A 25,150-nucleotide genomic window follows, 5' to 3' on the forward strand; every position below is an offset into this window, starting at 1 on the left:
AATTTGAAATAAGACAAGATGTATCCCTAAGACACTGGCCCCACATGTTATCCCCAGAAAAGAGAAGGCAATGTATCATCTCCTCCCCAAAAAAGGACACGGGCAAAGCCTCTCTCACAGAACATAAGGCTCACAGGCTCTGTTTGAGATCATGAGTGAAGCACATTTCCTGGCTCACAGCTGAATGCCCTCATGTTAATTGCATACTTAAATGATCCCTAAACTGGAGAAAATGTCTCCTCTTTCCACTCAGATTTTCGCAGCTGAAAGCGTAACAATTTGAATATGAGTTCACCAGCTCAAATCAGGTCCAAAGGAGAGAAATTCAGTGGTGTGGCATTTGGCTCACTGCAATCCAAGATCAAACCAGTTCCAGTCATGGTTCTTGGGTTTCTCTCAGAAGTCCTGGGCTAAGACTTCCTTAAAGAGACTCTGAGCTCATCAGAGAAAGCACTGGTGATCCCACCACAGCTACAGGAGCCCAGCCTAACATGCTTCTCTCTGACCATACACCTGAGACATGCCCATCTCCTCCTCCTCCTCCTCCTTTCCAGATAGGTGTCTACTCTAATAGCCCAGGTCCCAGACCTGCCAAATAGGGGCTAACCCCCCAGACTATGTCGTCTCCCCCCGACCCTATTTGCCAAAGGAATGACCTCTGAATCAGGGGTGACCCCCATCGGTCCAGACCGCTAAGCCTCTCTTAATTAAATCAGAGCCCTTGGGCTGGCCCAGGCCTAGACCAGCTCTACACAGAACACAGGGAGCTCCATCACTTCAACCAATAATACCAGGTGTCTATTACACTTTACCCAGAAAGTTCTTGTATCCGATATTGCATTTGTATTTTACAATAGTTCTGGGAAAAGAAGTATGGTAGGAAGATTATGCCCATTTTACAGAGGAAGATGGGGGTCTTAGAAGAGATGTGGTTTTCCCAGTGTTACACGGTCCAGAGTTAGGAATCGAATCCAGCTCTTCTGACAGCCCCAATGTGATAGATTAAGAATCCACTGAGTCAGAGTAGAAAAATGGAGCAAAGAGGTAATGCAGAGGAAGCTCACATCTGGTTCCCACCCAGCCCCTCTCCCATTTCCCACTTCTCTTTTACCAGCACTGACTTTTCCAGGTCCCACTCTTTCCATTTGGCCTCTTGGCTCCCTACAGGATTGCCAATCTTTGCCAACCCTTCCTCCAACTGTCTCATTTGTCCAAACTTATCTCTTCCACCTCCCACTCTGTCCTAACTTTGAAATTTCCCTGACTGGCTGCTTTTGGAAGCTGATTACTTCTATTTTTTACCAAAGGGATGAATAACGGATAGCCCTGGGAAATGACAGAATCTAAATGAATTCTTAATTGGCTGATCATCAGATAGCATAAGGAAGTAAAATGACATGCGACAGAGGATATTCCAGACAGTGGGAGGAGGAGAATATTTTTAACAAATACTGTGGTGGAAGCTGCTAATTTTCCCCCAGGATCCATTCTGTCCTCTCTCCCTCTCTCAACATAATAGAACACCCCAGTTTTGTCTGAGTACACAGCTCCCAAAAACAAAGGTTTGTTTCTCAACCTCCCATTTGGCTATACAGTAAGTGCTATGTGACTAAGTTCTGCCAATGTGATGTGAGTGGAAATGAGGTATGCAACTTCTGGGTCACACCTTTAAGTGGAAGAGTGCCCTCCCCTAATTATGCAGGTGGTAGCAATGAGCCATCTTCACCAAGCAGAACGGCAGCCAGAAGAAGCTTCAGGCCCAGACACCATGTGGTCACCAGTCCACCCTGGACTACTTACACCTGGACTGTTAAATAGGAGCGAGAAACTACCTTGTTGAGCTTTGGTTCTTTGTAGTCTGTTAGAGGAGATAAAATCATATCCTAAATAATAGCAGGGCCCTTATTGGAAGTCTATAGGCTGTTTCACTCTTCGTGGTAGAAACACTGTCTTTAGCCAAGAAGCGTTAGAGTGGGGCAAGCCTGATTCATCAGAGCCTAAAGAATAAAGCCATAGAATCCTTGGGCTGGAAGGAGATGTGTGAAACTGGAAAAGATCATCCGAGCTGTGGCCCACCTATAGCTAACTGGCGTGCACAGCCTCCATCTATAGAAATTTAAATTTGATTTTTTCTGAAAGCTAACTCCCAAGGATGACTCAACCACTTAACCGATTTTGGCCCATGGGCACCAGTTTTTTTACTTCAGATTTGGTCCAGACTATTCATTTTGCAGACAAGAGAGCTAGGGCACGGAGAGGTCAGATTACTCCTCTAAGAGCATCCAGCCCCTCAGAAGCAGAGCTGCACCTAGAACTCAGGTGTTCCACCTCCCAGACCCGTGCCACCCATTTATCCGGCTGAACCCCTGGGCAGCTCAGCCCCTGGACAAACAAGCAAGGTGGGGGAGAGTCAAGTAACATTTTGATTCTCACTAAAAATTCTACATTTAAGGAAAGGCCAGTTCCTCTTTCTCTACCTCATTTCTTCCAGAACAGTTCAGGCCTAAAGCCATTAGGTGGGTGAGAAGGCTGTCCTCACATAGGGGCAGCTATGCATAGGGTGCCTGAGTTGGGTGAGGAGGACATCCATGCAGGAGAAGAGACCAGCACCCTCAGAACCAGAAGGTGAGGGAGGTGTCCTCAGAAGGGTGGGAAACAGGTTATTCCAATGAGAAAGTACATCAAGGGTAATGAGAGGCAGTTTCTTACTATCAGAGATAAGAGCTGAAAATACTGAAAGGGAAAAAACCAAAATGAACCCTGTAATGTTGGGTTGGATGTGGAAGTTTTGATGTGAACTCCTGGCTCTCAGGATAAGCAGATAGATTCAGAAGTAAATATAGACATACTTGTGTGTACAGTTGACCCTTGAACAACACGGGCATTAGGGGTGCTGACCTTCTGGAGAGTGGGAAATCCACGTATAAACTTATAGTTGGCCCTCTGTATATGAGGTTCCAATTCTGCAAGTTCAACCAACCATGGATTTTGCAGTACTGTAGTAATGACATTGAAAACAATCCCAGTGTAAGTGGCCCAGTGCAGTTCAAACCTCTGTTGTTCAAGAGTCAACTGTACGGGGTCTTCCCTGGTAGCACAGGGGTTAAGAATCTGCCTGCCAATGCAGGGGACACGGGTTCGAGCCCTGGTCCGGGAAGATCCCACATGCCGTGGAGCAACTAAGCCCATGCGCCACAACTACTGAGCCTGTGCTCTAGAGCCCACTAGCCACAACTACTGAGCCCGTGTGCCACAACAAGAGAAGCCACTGCAATGAGAAGCCCGCACACCACAACGAAGGGTAGCCCCCAGTCACCGCAACTAGAGAAAGCCCGCGGGCAGCAACGAAGACCCAACGCAGCCAAAAATAAATAAAATTAAAAATAAATTTATAAAAAAAAAAAGGCAACTGTACATGTATTTCCCAGCTCTGTCCTCTGTGAGGACCTAGGAGCAGTGACATCTTCATGTCAATAGGCATACCTACACCAGATCTTGGCTCCTAAATACGGTTCTTGACTAAATGGAATCAGGGCTCCTGGGAGAAATGGCTGATTCCAGGGCTGGAGAAGGAAAAGTACAAGAACCACCTGAGACATCTTGTTTCAAATAGCAAAGAAGCGCCCAAAGAATGGGGACACATCCAAAGAACACAGAAGCCAGCTTGAAGGGAATCCTGCTGGCCAAATCAGGGACATCGAAGTACATTCTGAGCATCCAAATAAGGAATGAAATAAATAGATTATAACTTACTGGATAAAATAGGAAAATAGAGACAAATAAGTGGATAAATGGAAAGTTTGAGGGAGAACTGAACATATAGGTAGTTTCAAAGTGCCTCCCTACAAGACATATTAATTTACAAAGGAGAAACACTTTACAATGAAAAAAAGCTGGTGGACACCACTCTAGTCAAGGTATCAATGGTAACATGAGTAATAGACAAAACGCAATCATGCACCACCTGATGGGACGCAGTTAGGGGAACATGGCACCATTTCTGCAATTGTACTGCTAAAGACACACAACCTGAACCTAATCATGAGGAAATACCAAGTTGAGGGTCATCCTACCAAGTCAGTGGTCTGTAACTTCCGAAGTATCAAGGCCATAAAACTTAAGAGACTAAAGGAAACTAAGGAGATATGACAGCATGGCTCCTTTTGCTATAAAGGACTCTACTGGCTCAAATGACAGGTGAAAGGATCTAAGAATTAGAATGTTAGTAACATCAATTTCCTGCTTTTGATGCTTGTACATGGTTATGTAGGAAAATGTAGTTTGTGGGAAATATACGCTAAAGTATTTGGGGTTGATGCAGAATCAGGTCAATAACATTCTCAGTTTAGGGGGGAAAAGTTCATTGTGCTGTACTTCCATTTTTAAATTCGTGATTATGTCAAAAATAAAGAACAATACAAAAGGAAAAAGGAAATATCAGCGACTGAGAAACAGGCAGGCAGGGAAGGAGGGCACTGTAAGAGCCCCACAGTTTCAGGGACTGCAGTTCCTATCACCAGAGCACTAACCTGGAGCCAGACTGCTTGGGTGCCAATTTCAGCGCCCATCATTTATCAGCGGTAAGACCTGGGGAAAGTTGCTTACCCTCTCTGTACCTGTCTCGTTAGTAAAATGAGGATCATAATACCTACTTTGTAGAATTGTTATGAGGATTAAATGGGTTTATATTTAAGTGCTTTGAAAAGTGCCTGGACCATGGTATAAGTAAAACACAATGTCCCCTGGAGTTGTTAAAAATGGAGTAACCTCACATATATGCTTACTGTGGGGAGGGGGGAGTGGATGGAAAATAAAGCTTATTTAATGTTTTAGATTTAAAAGACACTACTTTGATTGAAAAACAGCCATCGTTTTTTCTCTGACATTTCAGGGCTCATGTTTTACTTAAGCATAGTAATCAACTGCAGCAGAGATGATCCGTGTAACCAGATGGGAGAAGAGAAGGCGGGTAACCAGCGGTGCTGGAATGGAAAGCAGCTCAGAAGAGTGAGGCACTAGGGCTTCCCCGGTGGCGCAGTGGTTAAGAATCTGCCTGACAATGCAGGGGACATGGGTTTGAGCCCTGGTCTGGGAAGATCCCACATGCCGCAGAGCAGCTAAGCCTGTGCACCACGACTACTGAGCCTGTGTGCTCTAGAGCCGTCGAGCCACAACTACTGAGCCCACGTGCCACAACTACTGAAGCCCGCACGCCTAGAGCCCGAGCTCTGCAACAAGAGAAGCCACCGCAATGAGAAGCCCGCGCACCGCAACGAAGAGTAGTCCCTGCTCGCCGCAACTAGAGAAAGCCCGCACATAGCAAGGAAGACCCAACACAGCCAAAAATAAAATAAATAAATAAAATAAATTAATTTAAAAAAAGAGAGACTCAGTTTAAAAAAAGAAGACTGGGGCACTGAGCTTAGCACATCTGCCTGCTGAACACAAAACCTTTTCCACGGTGACTTCCTGGAGAGCAGAGTCCACACAACTCTCGGCCCTGCCCAACTGAGGCGCTTGCTCTAACCAACAGCACCACCTACAGGTCAACACCATGAAGACAATTTGATAGCATCTACCATGAAGACAATTTGATAGCATCTGATTCCTGGCCAGATTTCTAGAACCCTGGAATTGCCAGTGAAAAAGCCTTCAACCAGCAAATAGCAAACATTGAGGAATTACTGGATCTGTGTTCCTATTTTCATACCTAATCTACCTTGGAAAATAAATGGCCTCTGCGATAATTTACACGAGAGAAATCCAATTGACAATGACTAAAATTATAAACTATATAGGAATAAACTTAAAATAATTTTGCTAAGAATCTTAAGTATTTGAATTCAACGTACATACCATATACCTAGATTTTAAAAAACATGAGTATTGTAAATTGGTTCTTTCCTATTTATAAATCTGTGATCCCGATAAAAATCTCAAAGAACTTCGCTTTTCAGAAACCTGAAAAATGCTTCTAACTTTCACTTAGGAAAATAGACAATATTTAAAAGTGCAAAATACCCCAATAACAATAGCAACATTTATTGAGCTCTTACCATTGCCAGGCACTATGTTACTTTTGTAATTTTTTCCTTTAATCTTTACAGTTGTTTGGGATGGGCGTTATTACCATCATGTACAATGGAAACGCTAATCACAGCCACTGAGGTCCACTGTGGGAGCTGGGAACTCTGGCAGTATGGCTATGACACCGGATGCAGGCAGGGAGGGGCAGACAGTCACAAGGGGCTCAGTGTAACCAGTAACCAGCAGTACAGGACTCCCAGCACCTTAAATCACATGGCCAGGAATAACACACACAAATGTAAATTTTAACTTCTGTGGTTAAAAATACTAATAAGTAACTTTCATTAAGTCAGTAAAAAACAAAGAGGGACATGTAAAGGCAAAACTTTTTAATAAACATGACCAAAAATGTCCTTGTTGCTAGAAACATGTATAGAAAACTTGTGAATTAGTTTCAAAGAAAGCTTTCAGAATCAGTTTAACTTGACTTCTATACCTAAGATTAGAGCTGCCGGTCTCCTTCTCACCAGTGTACTAGAGATTATTATTCCATATCGGCCACCATGGAATGGCTTTAGCAAATACACAGGAGGATGGAGAGCCTCCTTATTGGAGAGAATACATACCTGACTGGAGAGAAATTATAAATGTAAAAATTGAAAAAACACCAACACAGCTCATGTTTCGAAATACTTGTTAAAAAATAATATGCTTGGAAAAAACAGGATCTAAAAAAATATTTCAATCGAAACTAATCTCAATTTCACAAAATGAAAATAGCCAATTACTACATGGCTTCTCAAAACGTTTTAAACGGTGCTTTACTTTCTTCAGACAGTATTATAGACACTAAAAACAGGGCTACAATACCTAACATCATGACTTACAAAGAAAAACCATAGCAAGGTTTTTTTAAACAAATGCCCAAACTGCGTAATTTTCTTAAGCAACTGCTTGTATTAACCTTGTATTGATACACATATACTTTTTACCTATTTTGTACTTCAACACATGGAAGGAAACTTGGCTTTCAGCACCATCCTTTCATGAGATATTTAAAGAGTCACTAGTTGAATAACGGGAAGCTCACAAGTGTGCAGTTTGTGTGTGCTGGGGAGAGGTGGGGTGGAAAGGGGGTTAGGAAACGTACGATTCAAGCACCTGATTCTCCGACATCATTTTTTTGTTGGTTTGAATTTTTAATCAAAGTTATACATTCTCTTGATTTAAAGAGTCAAATAGCTCTACAAGACTTGTTATGGAAAATAATCCCTCCTGTCTCCATGCCCCACTCCCCATTTGTCCTCTCCTGAAGCAATGATATTTTCAGAATTTAGCTCCCTATCTTTTATAAGCTTATGTTCCTATTTCTTGCTTTTGTAATTTTAGGCATTATTGATTTTCCACTACAGAACATAAACTGCCTGCCTCTCTGACCTACCTTCAAACCCTGAACTCTCCCTGCCAACATGCTCTCAGAAGGCCTATCGTCCACGTTTGGCTTAATATTCAAGGTTGACAACAGCATACCTGGCTGAACACTAGTCACAGCTGGGCCACGGAACATGTTATATACCTTTCCTTCCCTGATAAATTTATCATTGCTTGGTTTTTTCATTTGCTTGCTTCTCTGTCATAACTCAACCCCAAATTCTTTGCCAGTTGTCTAAATCTCTCCACACATCCTGACACATCAGGTCATCTACAGGTGTCATCTTCTTGCGAGGCTTCTGTCCCAGTGCAGGCTGGCAGGAGTCGACGGGGTGGCGGCTGCTGCCCTCCAGGGGAGTGGAGGCTGCCAGGAAGACAGAGCCGCAGGGGCCGGCGTGAGCGCGGCAGGGCCCTGGGCTGAGCCACTCCAGCAGCTCCCGGGCAGCTTCTCAAGAGAAGGACGTGGACTCCCAGGAAAGAAAAAGTGCACTATGCCGAGTTCACCGCGAACACATGCTGCTACACACTTGGTTATTCTGAGAACAAACCTAAGGGCAACTAAAGAAGCCTAACAGCTAAAGAAGACAGTCTGAGGTTGCAGAAGAAATCCAGACGTGCTCTGCATAGAATTCCACACAGTCGTCCACAGGTGCAGGTTCTAGGTAGGGCAGGAGCAAAATCTCCATCCGCCCCCCAGATTTCTTCTGTGGTGACACAAGCCATCCTGAGCGAGAGAAGCTGTGATAATGATGAATGCCCTCAGACGTCTTAAACAGCAAGTCGTTCCACAGGGATACTGTGCTATGGTCCTCCATAAACAAGGGACACTCCCTTCAATCACACCCTTTCCAACACCTGCTGAGGAGGGTGACGTGAATCAGTACTTGCTACCGATTTCTTTACTTGCTCAGGAGCCGTTCCTGCACCTCCTGACAAGACTTCTATTTTCTTCCCTATTATGTTCTGTATTTTTCAAATTCCTACCATGGCATGCACTATTTTTTTCTAAATTATAAAAATAATGCTAAAGTTTAAAAAAAATCAGTAACTACTAGTAACATAAAAATCCATCTAATCTATCTTTTATTACTTAAGGCTATGTCATGAAAATTTTTATTTTTTAAAAAAGTCTCTTGATTTAGGCTTCAGAAGCATAAGGGATTAACCACTGTCAAATTCAAAATGATCCATTTATTCAAGGCAAATAGTAATTTTCTTCGTCTTCTTCAGAAGAAAGAGATGCAACAATGCCTGAAACACTTGAAATGTCAATTGAAAGCAACTTTACTGAAACTTGATTCCTTGGGCCAGAGGCAGGTCCTTACTGTAGTTGATGGTACTAAGGAGGGGGAAAAATGAACAAAATTAAATGAAGGATAGTATACACGTAATAGAGGAAATTTTATGCCATTAAAAAAATGTGTCGGATCTGCATATATTAGCAAGGTCAAATATTCAAGTTAGAAGTTAATGAAGAAAAAAATTAGGATACAAAAAAACGTTAGTATAGATCCAGTTTTATAAAAGAAAAAAAATGAGAAACACAAAATTCTGGAAAGACACACAACATATGTGTTAGTCATGGTTTTCAGGGCACAAGAATATGGGGATTATAACTGCATCTTCTTTATGTCTCTCAATAACTTCTACTGAATTAGGAAGAAAAATACAGATATTCCCATTTTGATAGAAATAAAATAAAACTATAATAATTTGGAAAATAAAAGATTCCCTCTTAGTCAGTCATCTGGCTTTTCTCCTGAGAGGAAGTGTCTCCATCAGATGGGTTCCAAAAAGGCTGCAGCTACATGCTTGGTCCCCTAGATCTCAAGTACACAAGCAAAGTAAAAGGAACATAACTGACTTCAACAAATGGGAATCAGGCAAAGAGCATGCATGTGTCTGAGAGTAAATAAGCCATAGCCAAAGCACCTCAGAAACTCCTGATATATACTTGAAATTCGCTAAGAGTAGATCTTAAGCTCGCTCTCTCGCTCTCTCTCTCTCTCTCTCTCTCTCTCTCTCTCTCTCTCACACTCACACACACACACACACACACACACACACTGTTGTGAGGTAAAGGATGTGCTAACTTGATTGCGGGAATCTTTTCACAATGTATGTGTATGTCAAATCATCATGTTGCACACTTTAAATGTATTACAATTTTATTTGTCAATTATACCTCAATAAAGCTGGAGGAAAAAAAAATTCCTAACAGACGTGAAGTTGCTGAGGAGACAATGAGCGAAGGTGTAGGAAACCCCTCTCCCCGAGAGGTTCCAGAGCCAGTGAGAAGCAGTAAATGAGACAGACGGTGTCCTGGGTTCCTCACCCTGTGCTCTTTCTACAACCTAACACGACATGGGCCTGACCCCACACACCATTTTACTGCTCTTGGATAAACTGATTTCTACCAAAGAGGGAGGGAACACAGAAAACAAAGAAAAAGCAGCTCCTAGCCAGAACGTCCCAGCAACAGGTTCCCTTGCCAGCTACCCTTGTGCTGTGAACGTGCTAATCCACTTTCAAAGCTTGTGCTCACTATTCCCAGAGCTGTATCCCCCAGCTCGCTAGCCAGGCCCGCAGCCCGCCTGCACACCTCCACGTCCTACTGCCCTGGCAGTCTGCAGGGGTGGTAACTGTACCCAAGGAAAAAAACTGAAAGGACAGCCTCTTCCACTTTCTCCTGCTGGTTGACCCCAAGTGTCCTGCTCCTGTGCTGTCTCTAGACAGAAACCACTACCGAGGTGGTTTCACAGTCAGGCGCTGGGCACTAGCTGAAGCTGGACAGATGGGTAGGAAAATAATAGCACCAAATAGATGCTCTGGCAGGGGAGAGCTGTGGAATGTTAGAAACATAAAATCAAGAGAAACTGCACAAACACAGAGCAGACAGTAGGAGACTGTAGAAGCACATTCCAGAGGCTGTAAAGCCAAACCATTTTCCCAAAGCCTTTTCTTACCAAGTAGATCTTCTCATGTACTGTTTCCAGGCATCACTACCAGACTCCCTGCCACCGCCAGTGTGCTTCTCTCCTCCTAGAGAAATACACAAGCAGCTCATGAATCTCGTGCAGTGCCTCTGTGTGGGCTCCTACTCAGGATCACAGAAATGAAGACACCAGGAGACCAGAGCTACCTGACCAGCTACCTTACAGGTAGCCAGAGTATCCCCTCTGCAAACAAATAAATAAAAGACAGAGACCAAACCAAATGGGAAAAAGGGAACTAAGTTGGAAAATAAAGTAAAAGGAATTAACCAAAAAAACAGAAATGTCAGGAAGCACCTTAAAAAAAACCTTACCATTAGACCAAGGTGTTAAGAGTGGAAACCTCTGAACAGTGGAAATGTAATTTTATTTTCCCATTTATGCTTATCTGTATATAATTTTCTACAGTATACATAAACTGATTTTATAATAAAAATTTTTAAATGTCATATTAATATTTCTAAAGGTTACAAAAAGATAATGATTCCATAAAACAAGAAAAAGGTACTGTTTAAAAGTGTGCCATCAAAGCACACTTAGTATCATTTTTAGTAAGAGCAGAGGAGAAAAAAACAACAGAAGGGTTAGAAGAAAAGTTTGAGGAAATCTCCCAAAAAGACTAACGAGATGGAAAATAAGAGGGGAAAAAATAACACAATTAGATAATTCTTCAAGAGATAACATTCAAATAATAGGAGTTCTAGAAATTAAAATACAGAAAAATCAAAGGGAAAAAAATGTCAAAGAAACACTATCAAAACAAAATAAAACTATCAAAAACTTCCCAGAACTAAAAACTGTGAGTCCCAATGCTAAGGCCAATTACTGGCCCATTGACTGTCCAACAAAAATGTTTACTCCATTGAGGCATATTACTGAAGAATTTCAGAACATCAGACATAAATAACAGACCCCAAATTTTTTGAAATGGGAGAAAAAAAGATCAGAAATCAAAGTGGATTGGGCTTTTCAACCACAGTAATGGAAACCAGAAGACAAGTAAGTTATAGCTTCCAAAGGCTGAGAAAAACTTACAATCTGTGCAGAAAAGACATAGCAGGTCTGCTTACAGTGTTGCTGGCATCTGGAAACTTGTAGGCTAAACAGTTCCCTACACTGTCTCATTGAGCAAACAATGTGATTTATGTTAAATACCTGCTTTCCTTCAGGGAGTCTGGAATTTGGGTGCTTAGGCAGAGGTTGCCTGTGTGACCGACCCCCAATAAAAGCCTTGGGTACTGAGTCTCTATGCTTTGCTGGTAGACAATGTTTCACGTATGTTGTCACAATCCAATGCAGGAAGAATTAAGCACATCTTCTGTGACTACTACACTGGGAGAAGACTTAGGAGCCAGATACTTAGTATCTGGTTTCCTCTAGACCTCACCCTGTGCAATAATGTCTCACAGGAAAAGAGAGGGAGGGTTTAAGAAAGTTAATCTACGATAACAAAGGGTCAGTACATAATGTCTAAAGTTGTGAAAGAGCAGTTAAAGCACATTACTTAGAAAAACTGAAGTAAATTCAAAGGTCAATTTTCTTTTTCCTTCAGTAAGAATCTCAAAGTAGCTGCCTCTGGGAAAGCAGGAGGAAGACCAAAGTATGGGGCAGAACTGCTTTTTGCTTTATGAGACTTCTTAAAAACTTTAGAAATTAACCGTAAAGGCTGAAATAAAAGAGTCAATTGGAGAGAGAAGGCATGGGCTGGAAACAGGGATTGAAGGCCTACAGAAGGAACAGACGCTCACTTAATAGTGGAGCGCAGAGATAAAAGGCTAAACTGAAATCAGGAACGTCTATCAATGTCTGTACGCTGAACAGTAATTGCCCACTGCTTTAAAATGTATAAAAGAAGGCTTCTAATTATTTAAATTTTTACAGGTTGTAATGTATGTTTGTTTTACTTCTGTGTGTGTACATATATATAAATAATGCAATCTGTTTTTACTATATTTTGGATAATTTTTAGTAAGTTAATATATGATTGTTGGGAAGGCCTTTTTTAAAAAAAAAAACAAAAACTTTTACTATGAGTACCAAGTTTAAGCATCAAGAGCCCCAGGGTCATTAAGAGAAAAGAGGAGCTGGGCCCAATGAAAAGAAACAACTCAATATTTTATCTAAGATAAAAGACAATGTGTAATATTTACTATGCCCACTTTGCAAGTAAAAAACAGAATTTTTCATGTGAAATTTTCTGGCTTTAAAGCAGAGGTTCTTAATCTTTTTGGGGTCTTCAAGCGTCTCCCAAGAAAACAGATGCCATTTCAGGGGTTCACATAATTCAGGTGAAGGGCCCCTGTTCTAACATGATGCTGCATCTGAGAATAAAATGCAGGGCCTTGGACAACTCTGAATACAGAGCATAACTCTCTCGAGCATGTCAGACCAGGTAAGATTATTATTTCAGTGTCTTGGTCAAACTTTTCTAAAATACTAGTGCTTTTTCTTTGCCACCTGTTATGGACTGAATTGTATTCCCCCTGCCCCAATTTCACAGGTTGAAGCCCTAACCTCCAATTCCTTAGAGCGTGGCTGGCTGTATTTGGCAACAGGGCCCTTAAGGAGGTAATGAAGGCGAAATGAAGTCATAAAGGTGGGGTTTTAAGCCAATAGGACTAATGTCCTTCTAAGAAGATAAAGAGACACCAGGAATGTACGTGCACAGAGAACAGGCCATGGGAGGACACAGGAGGAAGGTGGCCATCTACACGCCAGAAGAGAGGCCTCAGGAAAAACCAAACCTGCCAACACCTTGACCTTGGACTTCCAGCCTCCAGGAATGTGAGAAAACACATTTCTATTGTTTGAGCCACCCAGTCTGGTATTTTGTTATGGCAGCCCCGGCAGACTAATAAACTGCCCAACATGAAAAAGGAGAAAGGATTCTCTACGTACCAAATGCACCTCCAATCTCAGCCCCACTCGTTGGAATGTTGACGTTTACAATGCCACAGTCTGATCCTTTTGGGCTGTGTGTAAAAAGGGAGGCAAAATGAAAGCAAAATATGTGAAAGTAAAAAAAAAAGAAAAAGAAAAAGGAAAAACACACACACACACACACACACACACAAAGCAAATGTACAGAAATGAATAAATAATCCAAACAAAACCTCTAAGACTCTCAATGCTAAACAAAAAAAAAAAAAGAAAAAAAAAATAGGGGACTTCCCTGGTGGCGAAGTGGTTAAGAATCCGCCTGCCAATGCAGGGGACACGGGTTTGATCCCTGGTCCAGGAAGATCCCACATGCCACAGAGCAACTAAGCCCGTGAGCCACAACTACTGAGCCTGTGCTCTAGAGCCCGAGAGCCACAACTACTGAGCCCACGCTCCGCAACAAGAGAAGCCACCGCAATGAAAAGCCCGTGCACCACAACCGCTATGAAGTGTAGCCCCCGCGCGCTGCAACTAGAGAAAGCCCACACGCAGCAACGAAGACCCAATGCAGCCAAAATTTAAAAATATAAATAAATAAATTTATTAAAAAAAATATTTTCACCTGTGATGGTTTCATTTTCTTTTTTTATAGCCCATTCACCACACAACTCAGACTTAACGTAAGTTTTCAAAATAGACAAAGTTATACCCAAGCCAGCGAAAGATTCTGCCCAAATCCTTGGTAAAGATGCTACTTGAAAGTCCCTGTTTTACTTCATTATTCCATGCAAAGACCTCGTCTTCATTCTAAAAGGACAGACATTGAAAGCTGTTAGATGATACACACTGTTCAGATCCAAATTAACTAATGGTAAACTCATTTCGTGAAATTTACCAGTATAATTTTAGTGCACAAAAGGAAACTAAGGAGTCAACATCTTCCTAATTCTGTTTATCTTGTACCCTGCTTTGTGGGATTTTCCCCTTACCTCAACTTTGAGAAAAACATGAGTACATTCTTCCATTCAAGCCACTATGTATAAGAGCTGTTATTTACTGAGCTCTTACTATGTGCAACACACTGACCTAGGCATTGAGCATGCATTTATACATTTAATCCTCACCCAATGACACAGGTTCTGTATTATCCCTATTGTACAGATTAGGCAAGAGAGGCTAAATGATTTGCTCAGGAACTCACAGTCAAACACACAGACACAAGACAAAACATGAAATTATACTCTGTAGACACATTATGTGAAACAATAATAGACAACTTAAAGCAAGATTTTAATTAATGCAATCATATAATTGCAACAAGCTATAAGTCTCATTATCCTTTAACTGTTAACCATGGCATAGCCAAGCCTTGATTCAATCTCTAGACATCTGCTGGCATGGTAGGGCCTGTCTCGTGCTGGGAAGGAGACCCTCTAGTTACCTTTATCTGTTAAAACCTCTGCAGCCTGTCCTCTGATACAAGTTGTAATTGTATGTCTACAAATTGCCCTTGTATCTTCTCATTTTGTCCACTGATACTTAGCACTCAGACTACTCAGACTATCAAACTACCTGGTCCCTTTTGTGCAGAAGCTGACTTCATAGTCCACACAGCTCAACTGTATCAACACAGCTGATACAGGTGATGAGGGCCACGCTCCCCATAAAATTCAATGTTGGCCCTCTACTTGTCTTAATTCCCCTGGCAGCTAGCTTATGCTCTACTGTTTAAAGTGTTCATCTCATCATAGTTTGTCCTTAACCTTCAAATCTTTACTAATCGGAGTGACTTTCTAAAACCTCCCTAAAGCCTGAGTGAAATTTAATATGCCTTTATTTTCTCCTAGTCTTCTCATTTGTTTCAATGTTGAACTAGAGAAAAGAGAAAAGGAATCCATTTTTTTACCTTGAATTTAAACACATAAAGAATCGGGGCAAAAGTCTCTGTGTGTACAATGGTTGCGTTGTGGTCAAGGCCTGTAACAATTGTCGGTTCTACATAATTTCCAGGGCGATCCATAACCTGCAGTAGAGAAGGAAATAAAAACAAGAGCATTTTGGACTTCCCTGGTGGTGCAGTGGTTAGGAGTCTGCCTGCCGGTGCAGGGGACATGGGTTCGAGCCCTGGTCTGGGAGGATCCCACATGCCGCGGAGCAACTGGGCCCGTGCTCCACAACAAGAGAAGCCACCGCAATGAGAAGCCCGCACACCACAACGAAGAGTGGCTCCCGCTCGCCACAACTGGAGGGGGCCCGCGTGCAGCAATAAGGACCCAACGCAGCCATAAATAAATAAATAAATAAATAAAATTTATTAAAAAAAAAAAAAACAAGAGCATTTTGTTTTCTGGTTCTTGGAGTCAGAGGATACCATCTTTGTTTATAATTTTGAGAAAAAAAAAATAAACACCATTTATAAGTGAATTATTTCTCCAAAATGACTTCCCATCATGAATGAAAATTTTCTCTGCCTCTTATTGGTTCTAACTTAGTTGGTCAGAAAAAAAATAGAAAAAAGGAGTCAAGGATAGAGAGCTGTGCCATGCATCATGACCAAGTTACAGTGAAAAAACGCTGTTACAGGTGGTTATTTTTAACTTCACATAATTTTAAAAGAGGTAATCCATACCTGTTCTGTTACAAACTGTATTGTGCCCATATCCACACCCCCAAATTCTTATGTTGAAGCTTTAAACCCACCCCGCTCCCATTATGACTAAATATGGAGACAGGACCTTTAAGGAGGTAAAGTTAAATGAGGTCATGTGGGTGAGGCCCTAATCAGATAGAAATAATTCCTCATAAGAAGAGGAAGAGACACCAGGGACCTCCTCTCTCCAGGCAGGGAGGAAAGGCCATGTGAGGACATGGAGAGAAGGTGGCCGTCTGCAAGCCAGGGACAGAGGCCTCACCAGGAAGAACCAACCCGGCCAGCACCTTGATTTGGGACTCAGCTTCCAGAACTGTGAGACAAATTTGTTGTTTAAGCCACCCAGTCTGTGATATTTTGCTATGGCAGCCCTAGCAAATTAACACATTAATACAGAAATCAAATGCTCTAAAAGGGTATACTATAGACACTCTCCTAACTAACCTCCACATAACCAAATTACTAGTTCATCTCCACTTAACTGCTATAAAATATTCTGATGCCTGCAGCAAGCTGCTTGGCTGGTGGTCAGCTCTCCAGGGTGACTGTGTAATTCTGCTCTCACCCTCTGAGCTGTACATTTACCAAGAGTCATCTGTATTTACTCCCAACCCTGTATGTGACAGCTGTATTTGTTATCACAATACCATATTGCATTATGTAACTTAAGTAAATATTACACAAAGGGGAAAAAAGAGCTACTTCTAAAGATTAAGTTAAATGCTTAAAAAAACTCAAGGTAAGTAACAAAAAGTACAAATACACATACACATCTCTATCCAATGAGATGTGGGTATGTCAATCTTGAGAGACTAGGGAGAAGGATTCTGCTTCTCAGAGAGCTTTGCAAGAGATTCAGTTTTCAGTGATTTTTAAAGAAGTGAAAATAAATTGTAGATAATAAATTATATGTATAGCTTATTCAAGGATGAAGACAAATTCCTATCATACATGAAGAAAATGCCTTGAATCTACATCTCAAGAATCAAACAAATATAGTGTGAAATGAAATTCATATTTTATGGCAAGACAAGAAAAATTTAAACATGAAAAACTTTCTCTGCCCTATGGCCTCCTCTCTCCCCTCAGCTGTGCACTGTGTATCTGTGTCATGCATCAACCAAACCTCCCCATCGGCATAAATACCTGCTCAACCATAAACAGCAACATTCTCCTAGCACCACCAAGACAACTCCTTAAAAGGTAACATTCCTTATCTTGTAAGGGGCCATGATGACGCTTAGATCTAGATTGTGTAAACTGTCAAAGATACGTCATTCAATGTACAGCCCTCTGTCTAAAAAACTTATATAACTGCCTTGACTTCTAACAGGCAGAACGGTTCTCGGAGCTTTCTGAGGTGCTGTTCCCGGGTTATAATCCTCAATTTGGCTCAAATAAAAATTTCCATTTCTTTCATAAATCAACTAATTTTTCGTCGACAATAGTAATATGTGTTAAAAATGCTTTTGGTATGTATTTTTTTTTTGATTCCCTGCCTTAAATGACTTAATAATCACTACTAAATACGGATTTTAAATTGCACTAAATACAGTCTTCCATACCATGAAAAAGAGGTCTCCCTTCCATACAAATTCCCAGGGACTCAATTCAAAGGCAACCCTGGCTCTGAGTTGTGTCTTTCCAGAAATGTTCCATTCACGTTACATTGCCATTCTTTAAAATATGTATTTCCCCGTTATAAAAGGGATGGAGAAAAGAAAAGTGGCAGTCAGGCACCCTTCATCAATTTACCCGGAGCCCTGCTTGTGCGAAAGGAAAAGAAAGAACCTGTCACTCCTGATCTCAAGTTGTCATTACCTTGCCACCATAGACCACGGTGCCACCTTCTTTCTTTGCTTCCTCCACTGCTCCAAGAAACATGCTCACTGCCTGTTTGGTGTGGAGTGGCCCATAGAGAACATTAGCTGGAAAGAAAAAGGAATGCTCTTCATTTCACCCTAACTGGCATCATTTTATAATTAAACAGCTTCCCCAATGAACAGACCAATCCCTTCATATATCCCCTCAGTTTAGAGCAGGAGTCAGCAACCTTTCTCTGCAAAGAGCCGGACGGTAACTATTTAATGCTTTGCATGACATGTGGTCTCTGCCACGACTACTCAATTCCGCCAATGTAGTGCAAAAGCAGCCACAGAAGATATGCAAAGAAGAAGGTATGGCTGGGTCCTCATAAGCTTTCTATACAGAAACATGGAGGGCCAAATCTAGGGAAAGAGCTATCAATTCATCAGAGTACTGCAGTAAAAATATAGGCTCTGCTTACTCATTACAGGGTGATCATTCTCTAAGAACGTCACAGAACCAGCAGTCGGTGAACAATTTAAGGGGAAGAGGCTGATGCTCCCTCTGTATGGCTGCCAGAAACCAGAGCATTAAAGGCGACCGTGGGACAGAGGAAGAAGGAAGATATAGGTAGGCCTCAGCGAGGAGGTGGGAAGGGCTGGGCAAAGAGCAACTCCAGCAGGGCAGAGCCTGGAATGTCCGGAGCACTGAAAGAAGGTTGGAGAAGCCGGAGCTCAGGGAGCAACGGGCCAAATGGTGCACAGCGGGTCCAGAAGGCGGGCGGGGACGCGGCCGAGGTCAGATCACGAAAGACTGTGAACTTGCAAAAAGGGTCTCAAAAGCCATCCAAGTTTTAGTCAAACAGCAATGAGTGTTTTTAGCAAGAGAGTGAATTATTTAATTACATTTTTAAAAATTACTTTGGTTATGGTGGAAGGCAGAAGTGGAAGCAGAAGTCAGGCAGGTGACTCTTGCAACCTTGCATGAGGGAGGATGGTGGTATCTGGGAGGAGGGAAGTGAAGAGGGAAAAGCTTCTCAAACTCATCCCATCTCAATAGCATCTCCCAAGCTCACCCACCGGCCCACGTCAAGTACTGAGATCCTAACCTAGGAGCAGACATGTCACCCCAAATGCAAAATAAACTGCTTTGTATTCCCTCGGGCCTCTCAGGAAAGGGAAAAAAACAAAAGGAGAAAATCAGAAACTCTTATAACACCATGTGTCAAAAAGGAACATCTTTGGAATCAACCAGGTACTCACAGTCCCACGGGTTCCCAACACGGATCTGTGCATAGGCCTTTTTAAGTCTATTAACAACTTCATCATGAATGCTTTCATGTAAAAACTAAATGAAAAAAGAAACATTCAAGGGATTAGTACATATAAATGGACTATTAAATAGCACAAATAAATGTACGAAATTGTTCAAAATGCACAATTTTTATTTTTTTCCCCCAGCCTTTTTTTTTTTTTTTGGCCGTGGTGCACAGCTTGTAGGTCTTAGTTCCCCAACCAGGGATTGAACCTGCACCCTCAGCAGTGAAAGCACAGAGTCCTAACCACTGGACCGCCAGGGAATTCCCTCAATTTTTCTTAACAGTACGGATTTATACAGTTGACCCTTGAAAAACATGGGTTTGAACTGCACGGGTCCACCTGTATAAAAATATTTTTCGAGAGTAAATTCTACAGGACTACATGGTTCCCAATTGGTTGGATCTGCAGATTTGGAAGAACCATGGATACAGAGGGCCAACGATAAATCACAGAGAGGTCCATAGTACTGGAATGGATTTTTCTGTATACCACTACAGTCCCTACAAAAATTGATTTGGGTTATGACTAACAGTATCCTCCAATATTTGACACTAAATATAAAGCATGGCTATGTATATTTGCTCCAGGACACAAAGGAAAAATAAAGGTTGACCAAATAAAGAAATGCTTGACTTTTATGTCATTTCATAGTTTACCATGCAATTAAGATTATAATCTTTTGGAGTACCCTTGTTTCCTTCTTAGCCTTAAGGTAATAAATGTTTAAGGTGAACAAATTCAATAAATTGTAAATACTTTACAAACATCGTAGCTTAGATATTCTATCGTAGTAGGCAGACAAGGTACTTTACTAACTGGTATAAGATGATGCCTTTAGAAAGTGCAGGCTCTGGGTTTCTGCCAGTTAAAACCGCAGAGCATTTAAATAAACAAATAAATAGAAAAAAAAAAAAGTGCAGTAAGAGAACGTTAGAACTATCCCTGTAAAACAAGCGAGTTCATACCGCAGTTCATACCACGTCAACTGAGTAATATAAAAGCAAAGGAAGGATTTATATTCATTGTAAAATACAGGAAAAAGTGAATATGAAAAGTTATGGCAAAAGTAAAGACTTAATTTCCCTATATTTCTTATCTATTCTAATTAATTTAGATTATGTCAACCCTATAAAGAATTTGTTCATACTCATTGTGGGTGAGAGGAAAAACCCAAAGCCAATTCCTGCATAATTCAATTGTAAACTGTTTTTTTTTTTTTTAATTACAGGAGGAAAACTCAACAATTTTTAAAAAGGCAATTGTAGCCAAATTTTCTACCTAATCAAAATTTGTTTGGCCCAGTTTTTCAATAGCATGAGTCATGAAAATCAAGGTTGTATCCCACACAAAAACATTTTAAAATCCAGCTCAAATCTAAGTGTGGAGATTAAACTTCCCAAACCCCAAACACTGAAGCGAAACCACTCTCCTCACATGCACTTAATATTAATGTGCCCTATATATATGCATGAAGACTTATATACTTATATAGAGAGAACACACATATACTTACTTTCCAATAAACTACGTCACATCAAGTCAAATCTAAGACTTGACCTATAAGCCAAAAATTTTTAATTTTTTAAAATATTTTACTACTTAAAATGTTTTTACAAGAAAGCTAAGACTATCTACCTTTTAGCAAATAGTTTTGAATTTTTCAAATGTTTATCTTGTTTTATTCTCTAAGTGACATGGGACTTTGTCCACATTGTTCTAGGTGTAGGACTGAAAGCGGGTCTCATCACCCACGTCCAACTCCAGTCAATGAGGACTGGACCACGTTCAGCTTGGGGAGGTAAGGCAGAGCCCCTCGCTGACCAGCAGCATCTGCCACGAGCACAGAACAGAGCAGCAGGGCCACATGTTTGCCAACCACATCCAGGGAATACACGTTTCTAGCAGCGTTTCTACGACACCTCCTTAACAGTACAGTGTGTTGAAAAGCAGCACTGGAAGAGGAGGACACTCTCACGGGCCCATGCAGACACACTCACCAGGCGCCTCGCAGTGGTACACCTCTGGCCGGCTGTCCCCACGGCTGCAAAGAGAGCTGAGGGAACGACTAAGCTGAGGTCCGAATCCTCAAAAGCTTGGGGAAGCAGAAACACACGCATCAGTGTCGTGAGGTAGGCAGACGAGGTACTTCACTACCTGGTATAAGATGATGCCTTCAGAAAGCGCAGTGAGGGAACGCCAGAACTATCCTTGTAAAATAAGCAAGTTCATACCGCAGAGGCAACTTTTCTCCCAAAGAAAGTGATATGAGAACAGAGGGATGAGCTCCCCCTCCTCTGACCTCTTCATCTTTCAGCTCTCTGAAGTTTCTGATGCTGACTGAGCCTTCTCTGCACCTTCATGTGGTCTCTTCTCTAAGAGCACCACCGTCTTTGTCAGTTTTACTTGCCTCCAGTCTCAACCCCACCGCCCATTTAGATGGCGGCTTCCCTGGGCCCATAGAGAAGTCAGTGGGATCCTTCTGATTTACTACCGCCATCAAACCAAGCTCTCCAACAACCTCTGCACCCTCATCTGCATCAGTCCATTCCGTAAAATGCCTCTTGTTCTCCCCGCTACAGAAGCTTTTTCAAATGCCTCAAACCCCTCCAGCCCTTTACTCCTGCTCCAGATGTCTTCACCCTTTACTTCGAGGAAAATCTCAAAGTGATCACACACAAGGCCCTTTCCTGCTTCCTCTGCATCTCTGAAGAGATCAGTGCAAAATCACTTTCAGATTGCTCTCTACTTTTGTCTATTCCTTCCTCCTCCTCTTCTGCCCTCCGAAGAAAAAACCAGCATAGTCTTTACAAGGTTACCCTTCCATTGATCCATTGTATTACTTATAATTCCTTCCTTTCTATCTGTTTCAGAAACTTACAGTCCCAATTCCCTCTTACATCTTCAATTTTCCCCTGTCCAGTCTAAGAGCATTCTCAGACTAGCATGATGGTTAAGAAGGTGGATTACACAACCAAACAGACCAAAGTTCTTATCCACCACCACCACTTTTTCACTGTGCTATTTTAACTTTTTAAGCCTCAGTTTCCTCATCCATAAAATTGGATAATATTATCTGGGGTACTAATGGACGATAGTAAGGAGTTTTAGGAAGAGAGCTATGCTCTGGGGTCTGATTGCCAGGATACAAATGCTGGCTCTGTCACTTCAGGCACATAATCATTTTAAGCCTTGGGGTGTAACCTTCAAATGAGATTAATAAAGGTATCTGCCTCATGGGGTTACTTTGAGGATTAAATGACATATTGCATATGAAAAAACTGAGCACAGTGCCTGGCACATACCCACTGATCAATAAACGCTAACTATATTTTCTAATCAACTCTCTCTTTTACAAAATCAGAAGTTCATCCAAAACAAACCCTTCACCATATAATTTTTATATTTCTGGTGTACCCCACAAACACATAAGCATTTAAACATGATGATAATGATGGCAATATACAATTAGCAAGTTTTTACCATAAAATTCATGATTCTATGAAGTCTCAACCAACTGATGTTCATTATATTATCCAGAAGTTAGGCTGGTAGACTATTTCCTTTTGTGTCAAAAAGTGAAAAAGAGAATTAAATAATCTCCAAGACTATAGGTAAATGATAAAATGCCTTAAGGAAGTGTTCCTTCCCAATGTAAAAGCACTCAATACCCCACTGAAGACAAACTAATGTTTTTGGGAAGAGCAGGTCACATAAGAGTTACTTATTTATTCTAGAGAAACATGTGGCCAGTTTTCAAAAAACAGAAGGAAAATAAGAAACAATGACACATTAGAAAGTCTCATACACAGATTCTAAGCCCCAGGTAACATTTTCCGAACATGAACGCCTTTCCCTCCTAGTTATCTCTGCCTTCAAACCATGTGTCCTGTCTCACAAGGAAAGTTCCTAAGCATGGGAATTAGATCTTAGACACACACACAACATAAAAGGGATGAGTTCTTACACAAGTTCTATACATTCAGGATGGCTACTGAAGATATTCTAAACAGAAATCACGCAAACAAAGAAGAAAAGGCAGCCTTACCTATAATTGCATTGTTTCCTCCAAGTTCTAATAAACTTCTCCCTTTAAAATATATAAACACAAATTAATTCCTATTTCATTGTTTAATGCACACAGCTACACGGCCTCAAATCATAGCCTATCCCAATTGTTTTAATTTATTTTCTGATTTAAAACATAGCATGAACACAAATAAACTGTAACTCAATTAAAAAAAATTTTCAAGGGAAAAAAAAAAAAGCATGAGCATCGCATCAATGTCTAGATTCCTGATTTTAATAATTGTATCATGGTTATATGATAGAATGTCCTTGTTCTTAGGAAATACACAAAACACATTTAGTGGTAAAGGAATACAATGTCTTCAATTTTCTCAAAAGGTTCAAAAATATGCTCTCACAATATATATGTGTTTGTGTGTGTGTGTGTGTGTGTGTGTTGCTAAAGTGATTTTAAAAATGGTACAGTTGGTAAAACTCATTAAAGGGTATATGGGAATTCCTTGTATTAGCCATGGAATTTCTCTAAGTTTGAAATTATATCCCCCAAAACTCCAAACAGTTAGTATGAAATGGTGCAGTCACTTGGAAAATTGTATGACAATTTCCCAAGAATACAGTATTACCATAAGATCTGACAATTCCATCTCCACCTTCCATATCCTTCCAATTCTCTATGTGCTCCCTAACTATGTTCAAAACCACCAACCCCCTCCAGGAAAAGCACCTACAACTTAAGACAGGCAGATGCATCATTTAAGAATTGTAATCCTACTAATGGTACTACTTATACGAGAACTACAAACTACCGATTTGAGTTAAAAGGAGGGGTAGGGAGGAGGACAGTATCTGCTAGTGGGAGAAGCAGGATTAACGATCTTGAGCACCACTGCACATACTTAACTGGCCATTTGTTTATCTTTGAAGAAATAATCTAATCAAATGCTTGCCCATTTTTTAATTGGGTTGTCTTTTATATTACTGAATTGTAAGAATTCTTTATATATTCTAGACACAAATCCCTTATCAGATAAAGGATTTCTAAATATTTTCTCCCATTCTATAGGTTGTTCTTTTCACTTTTTTGTGTGCCCTTTTTAAGTTTTTGTTTTTTTTTTTTTTTAATGTGGACCATTTTTAAAGTGTTTATTGAATTTGTTACAATACTGTTTCTGTTTTATGTTTTGGTTTTTTGGCTGCGACGCATGTGGGATCTCAGCTCCCCAACCAGGGATCAAACCCGTGCCCCCTGCATTGGAAGGCGAAGTCTCAACCGCTGGACCGCCAGCGAAGTCCTGATGGTGTGTCCTTTGAAACAGAAAAGTTTTTAATTTTGATGAAGTCTAATTTATCTATTCTTTCTTTTGTTGCTTCTGCTTTAGTTGTCACATCTAAGAAACCACTGCCTAATCGAAGGTCACAAAGACCTATTCCTATGTTTCCTTCAAGCATGTTATAATTCTAGCTCTCACCTTTAGGTCTTTGATATATTTTGAATTAATTTTTGTGTATAGGGGTAGGTTGGGGTCCAACTTCATACATACGTTACGGTTATCTAGTTGTCCCAGCACTATTTGTTGAAGACTATTTTCCTCATTGAAATGTCTTGGCACCCTTGACCATAAGTGTAAGCGTGCATTTCTGGGCTCTCAATCTATTCCACTGATTTTTCTATCTTTACGCCAGTACACATAGTCTGGATTACTATACTTCTGTAATAAATTCTGAAATTGGGAAGTGTGAGTCCTCTGACTTTGTTCTTTCCAAGACTGTTTTGGCTATTTGGGGTCCCTTGCATTTCATATGAACTTTAGAATCAGCTTGTCATTTCTACAAAGAAGCCAAGTGACATTTTGAAAGGGATTGCATTCAATCTGCAAATCACTTGGACAGAACTGATCTTGGGCAGTAATAATATTAAATCGTTTCCAAACAGTGAAAATGGGAGGTCTTTACATTTATTTAGGTCTTTTAAAATTTCTTTCAATGATGCTTTGTGGTACTCTGTGTGAAAGACTTAT

General features: G+C 41.0%; 1 protein-coding gene across 1 annotated transcript in view; it reads right to left on the reverse strand.

Annotated features, from left to right (window-relative positions):
• Nucleotides 1-6,355: 6,355 nt before the first annotated feature.
• ALDH7A1 (aldehyde dehydrogenase 7 family member A1) overlaps nucleotides 6,356-25,150 on the reverse strand; it is a 38,441-nt gene continuing 19,646 nt past the window's right edge. Inside the window, exons 10-18 of the mRNA XM_036849262.1 lie at nucleotides 23,152-23,193; nucleotides 21,104-21,198; nucleotides 19,050-19,134; nucleotides 17,803-17,909; nucleotides 15,238-15,354; nucleotides 14,041-14,138; nucleotides 13,350-13,423; nucleotides 10,425-10,500; nucleotides 6,356-8,797 (exon numbers count right to left, since the gene is read on the reverse strand). Coding sequence (XP_036705157.1) covers nucleotides 8,743-8,797; nucleotides 10,425-10,500; nucleotides 13,350-13,423; nucleotides 14,041-14,138; nucleotides 15,238-15,354; nucleotides 17,803-17,909; nucleotides 19,050-19,134; nucleotides 21,104-21,198; nucleotides 23,152-23,193 — 749 coding nt within the window. The 3' untranslated portion in view covers nucleotides 6,356-8,742. The remainder of the gene's footprint in view (nucleotides 8,798-10,424; nucleotides 10,501-13,349; nucleotides 13,424-14,040; nucleotides 14,139-15,237; nucleotides 15,355-17,802; nucleotides 17,910-19,049; nucleotides 19,135-21,103; nucleotides 21,199-23,151; nucleotides 23,194-25,150) is intronic.

The sequence above is a fragment of the Balaenoptera musculus genome, chromosome 3 (genome assembly GCF_009873245.2).
Source record: "Balaenoptera musculus isolate JJ_BM4_2016_0621 chromosome 3, mBalMus1.pri.v3, whole genome shotgun sequence".
Lineage (NCBI taxonomy): Eukaryota > Metazoa > Chordata > Mammalia > Artiodactyla > Balaenopteridae > Balaenoptera > Balaenoptera musculus.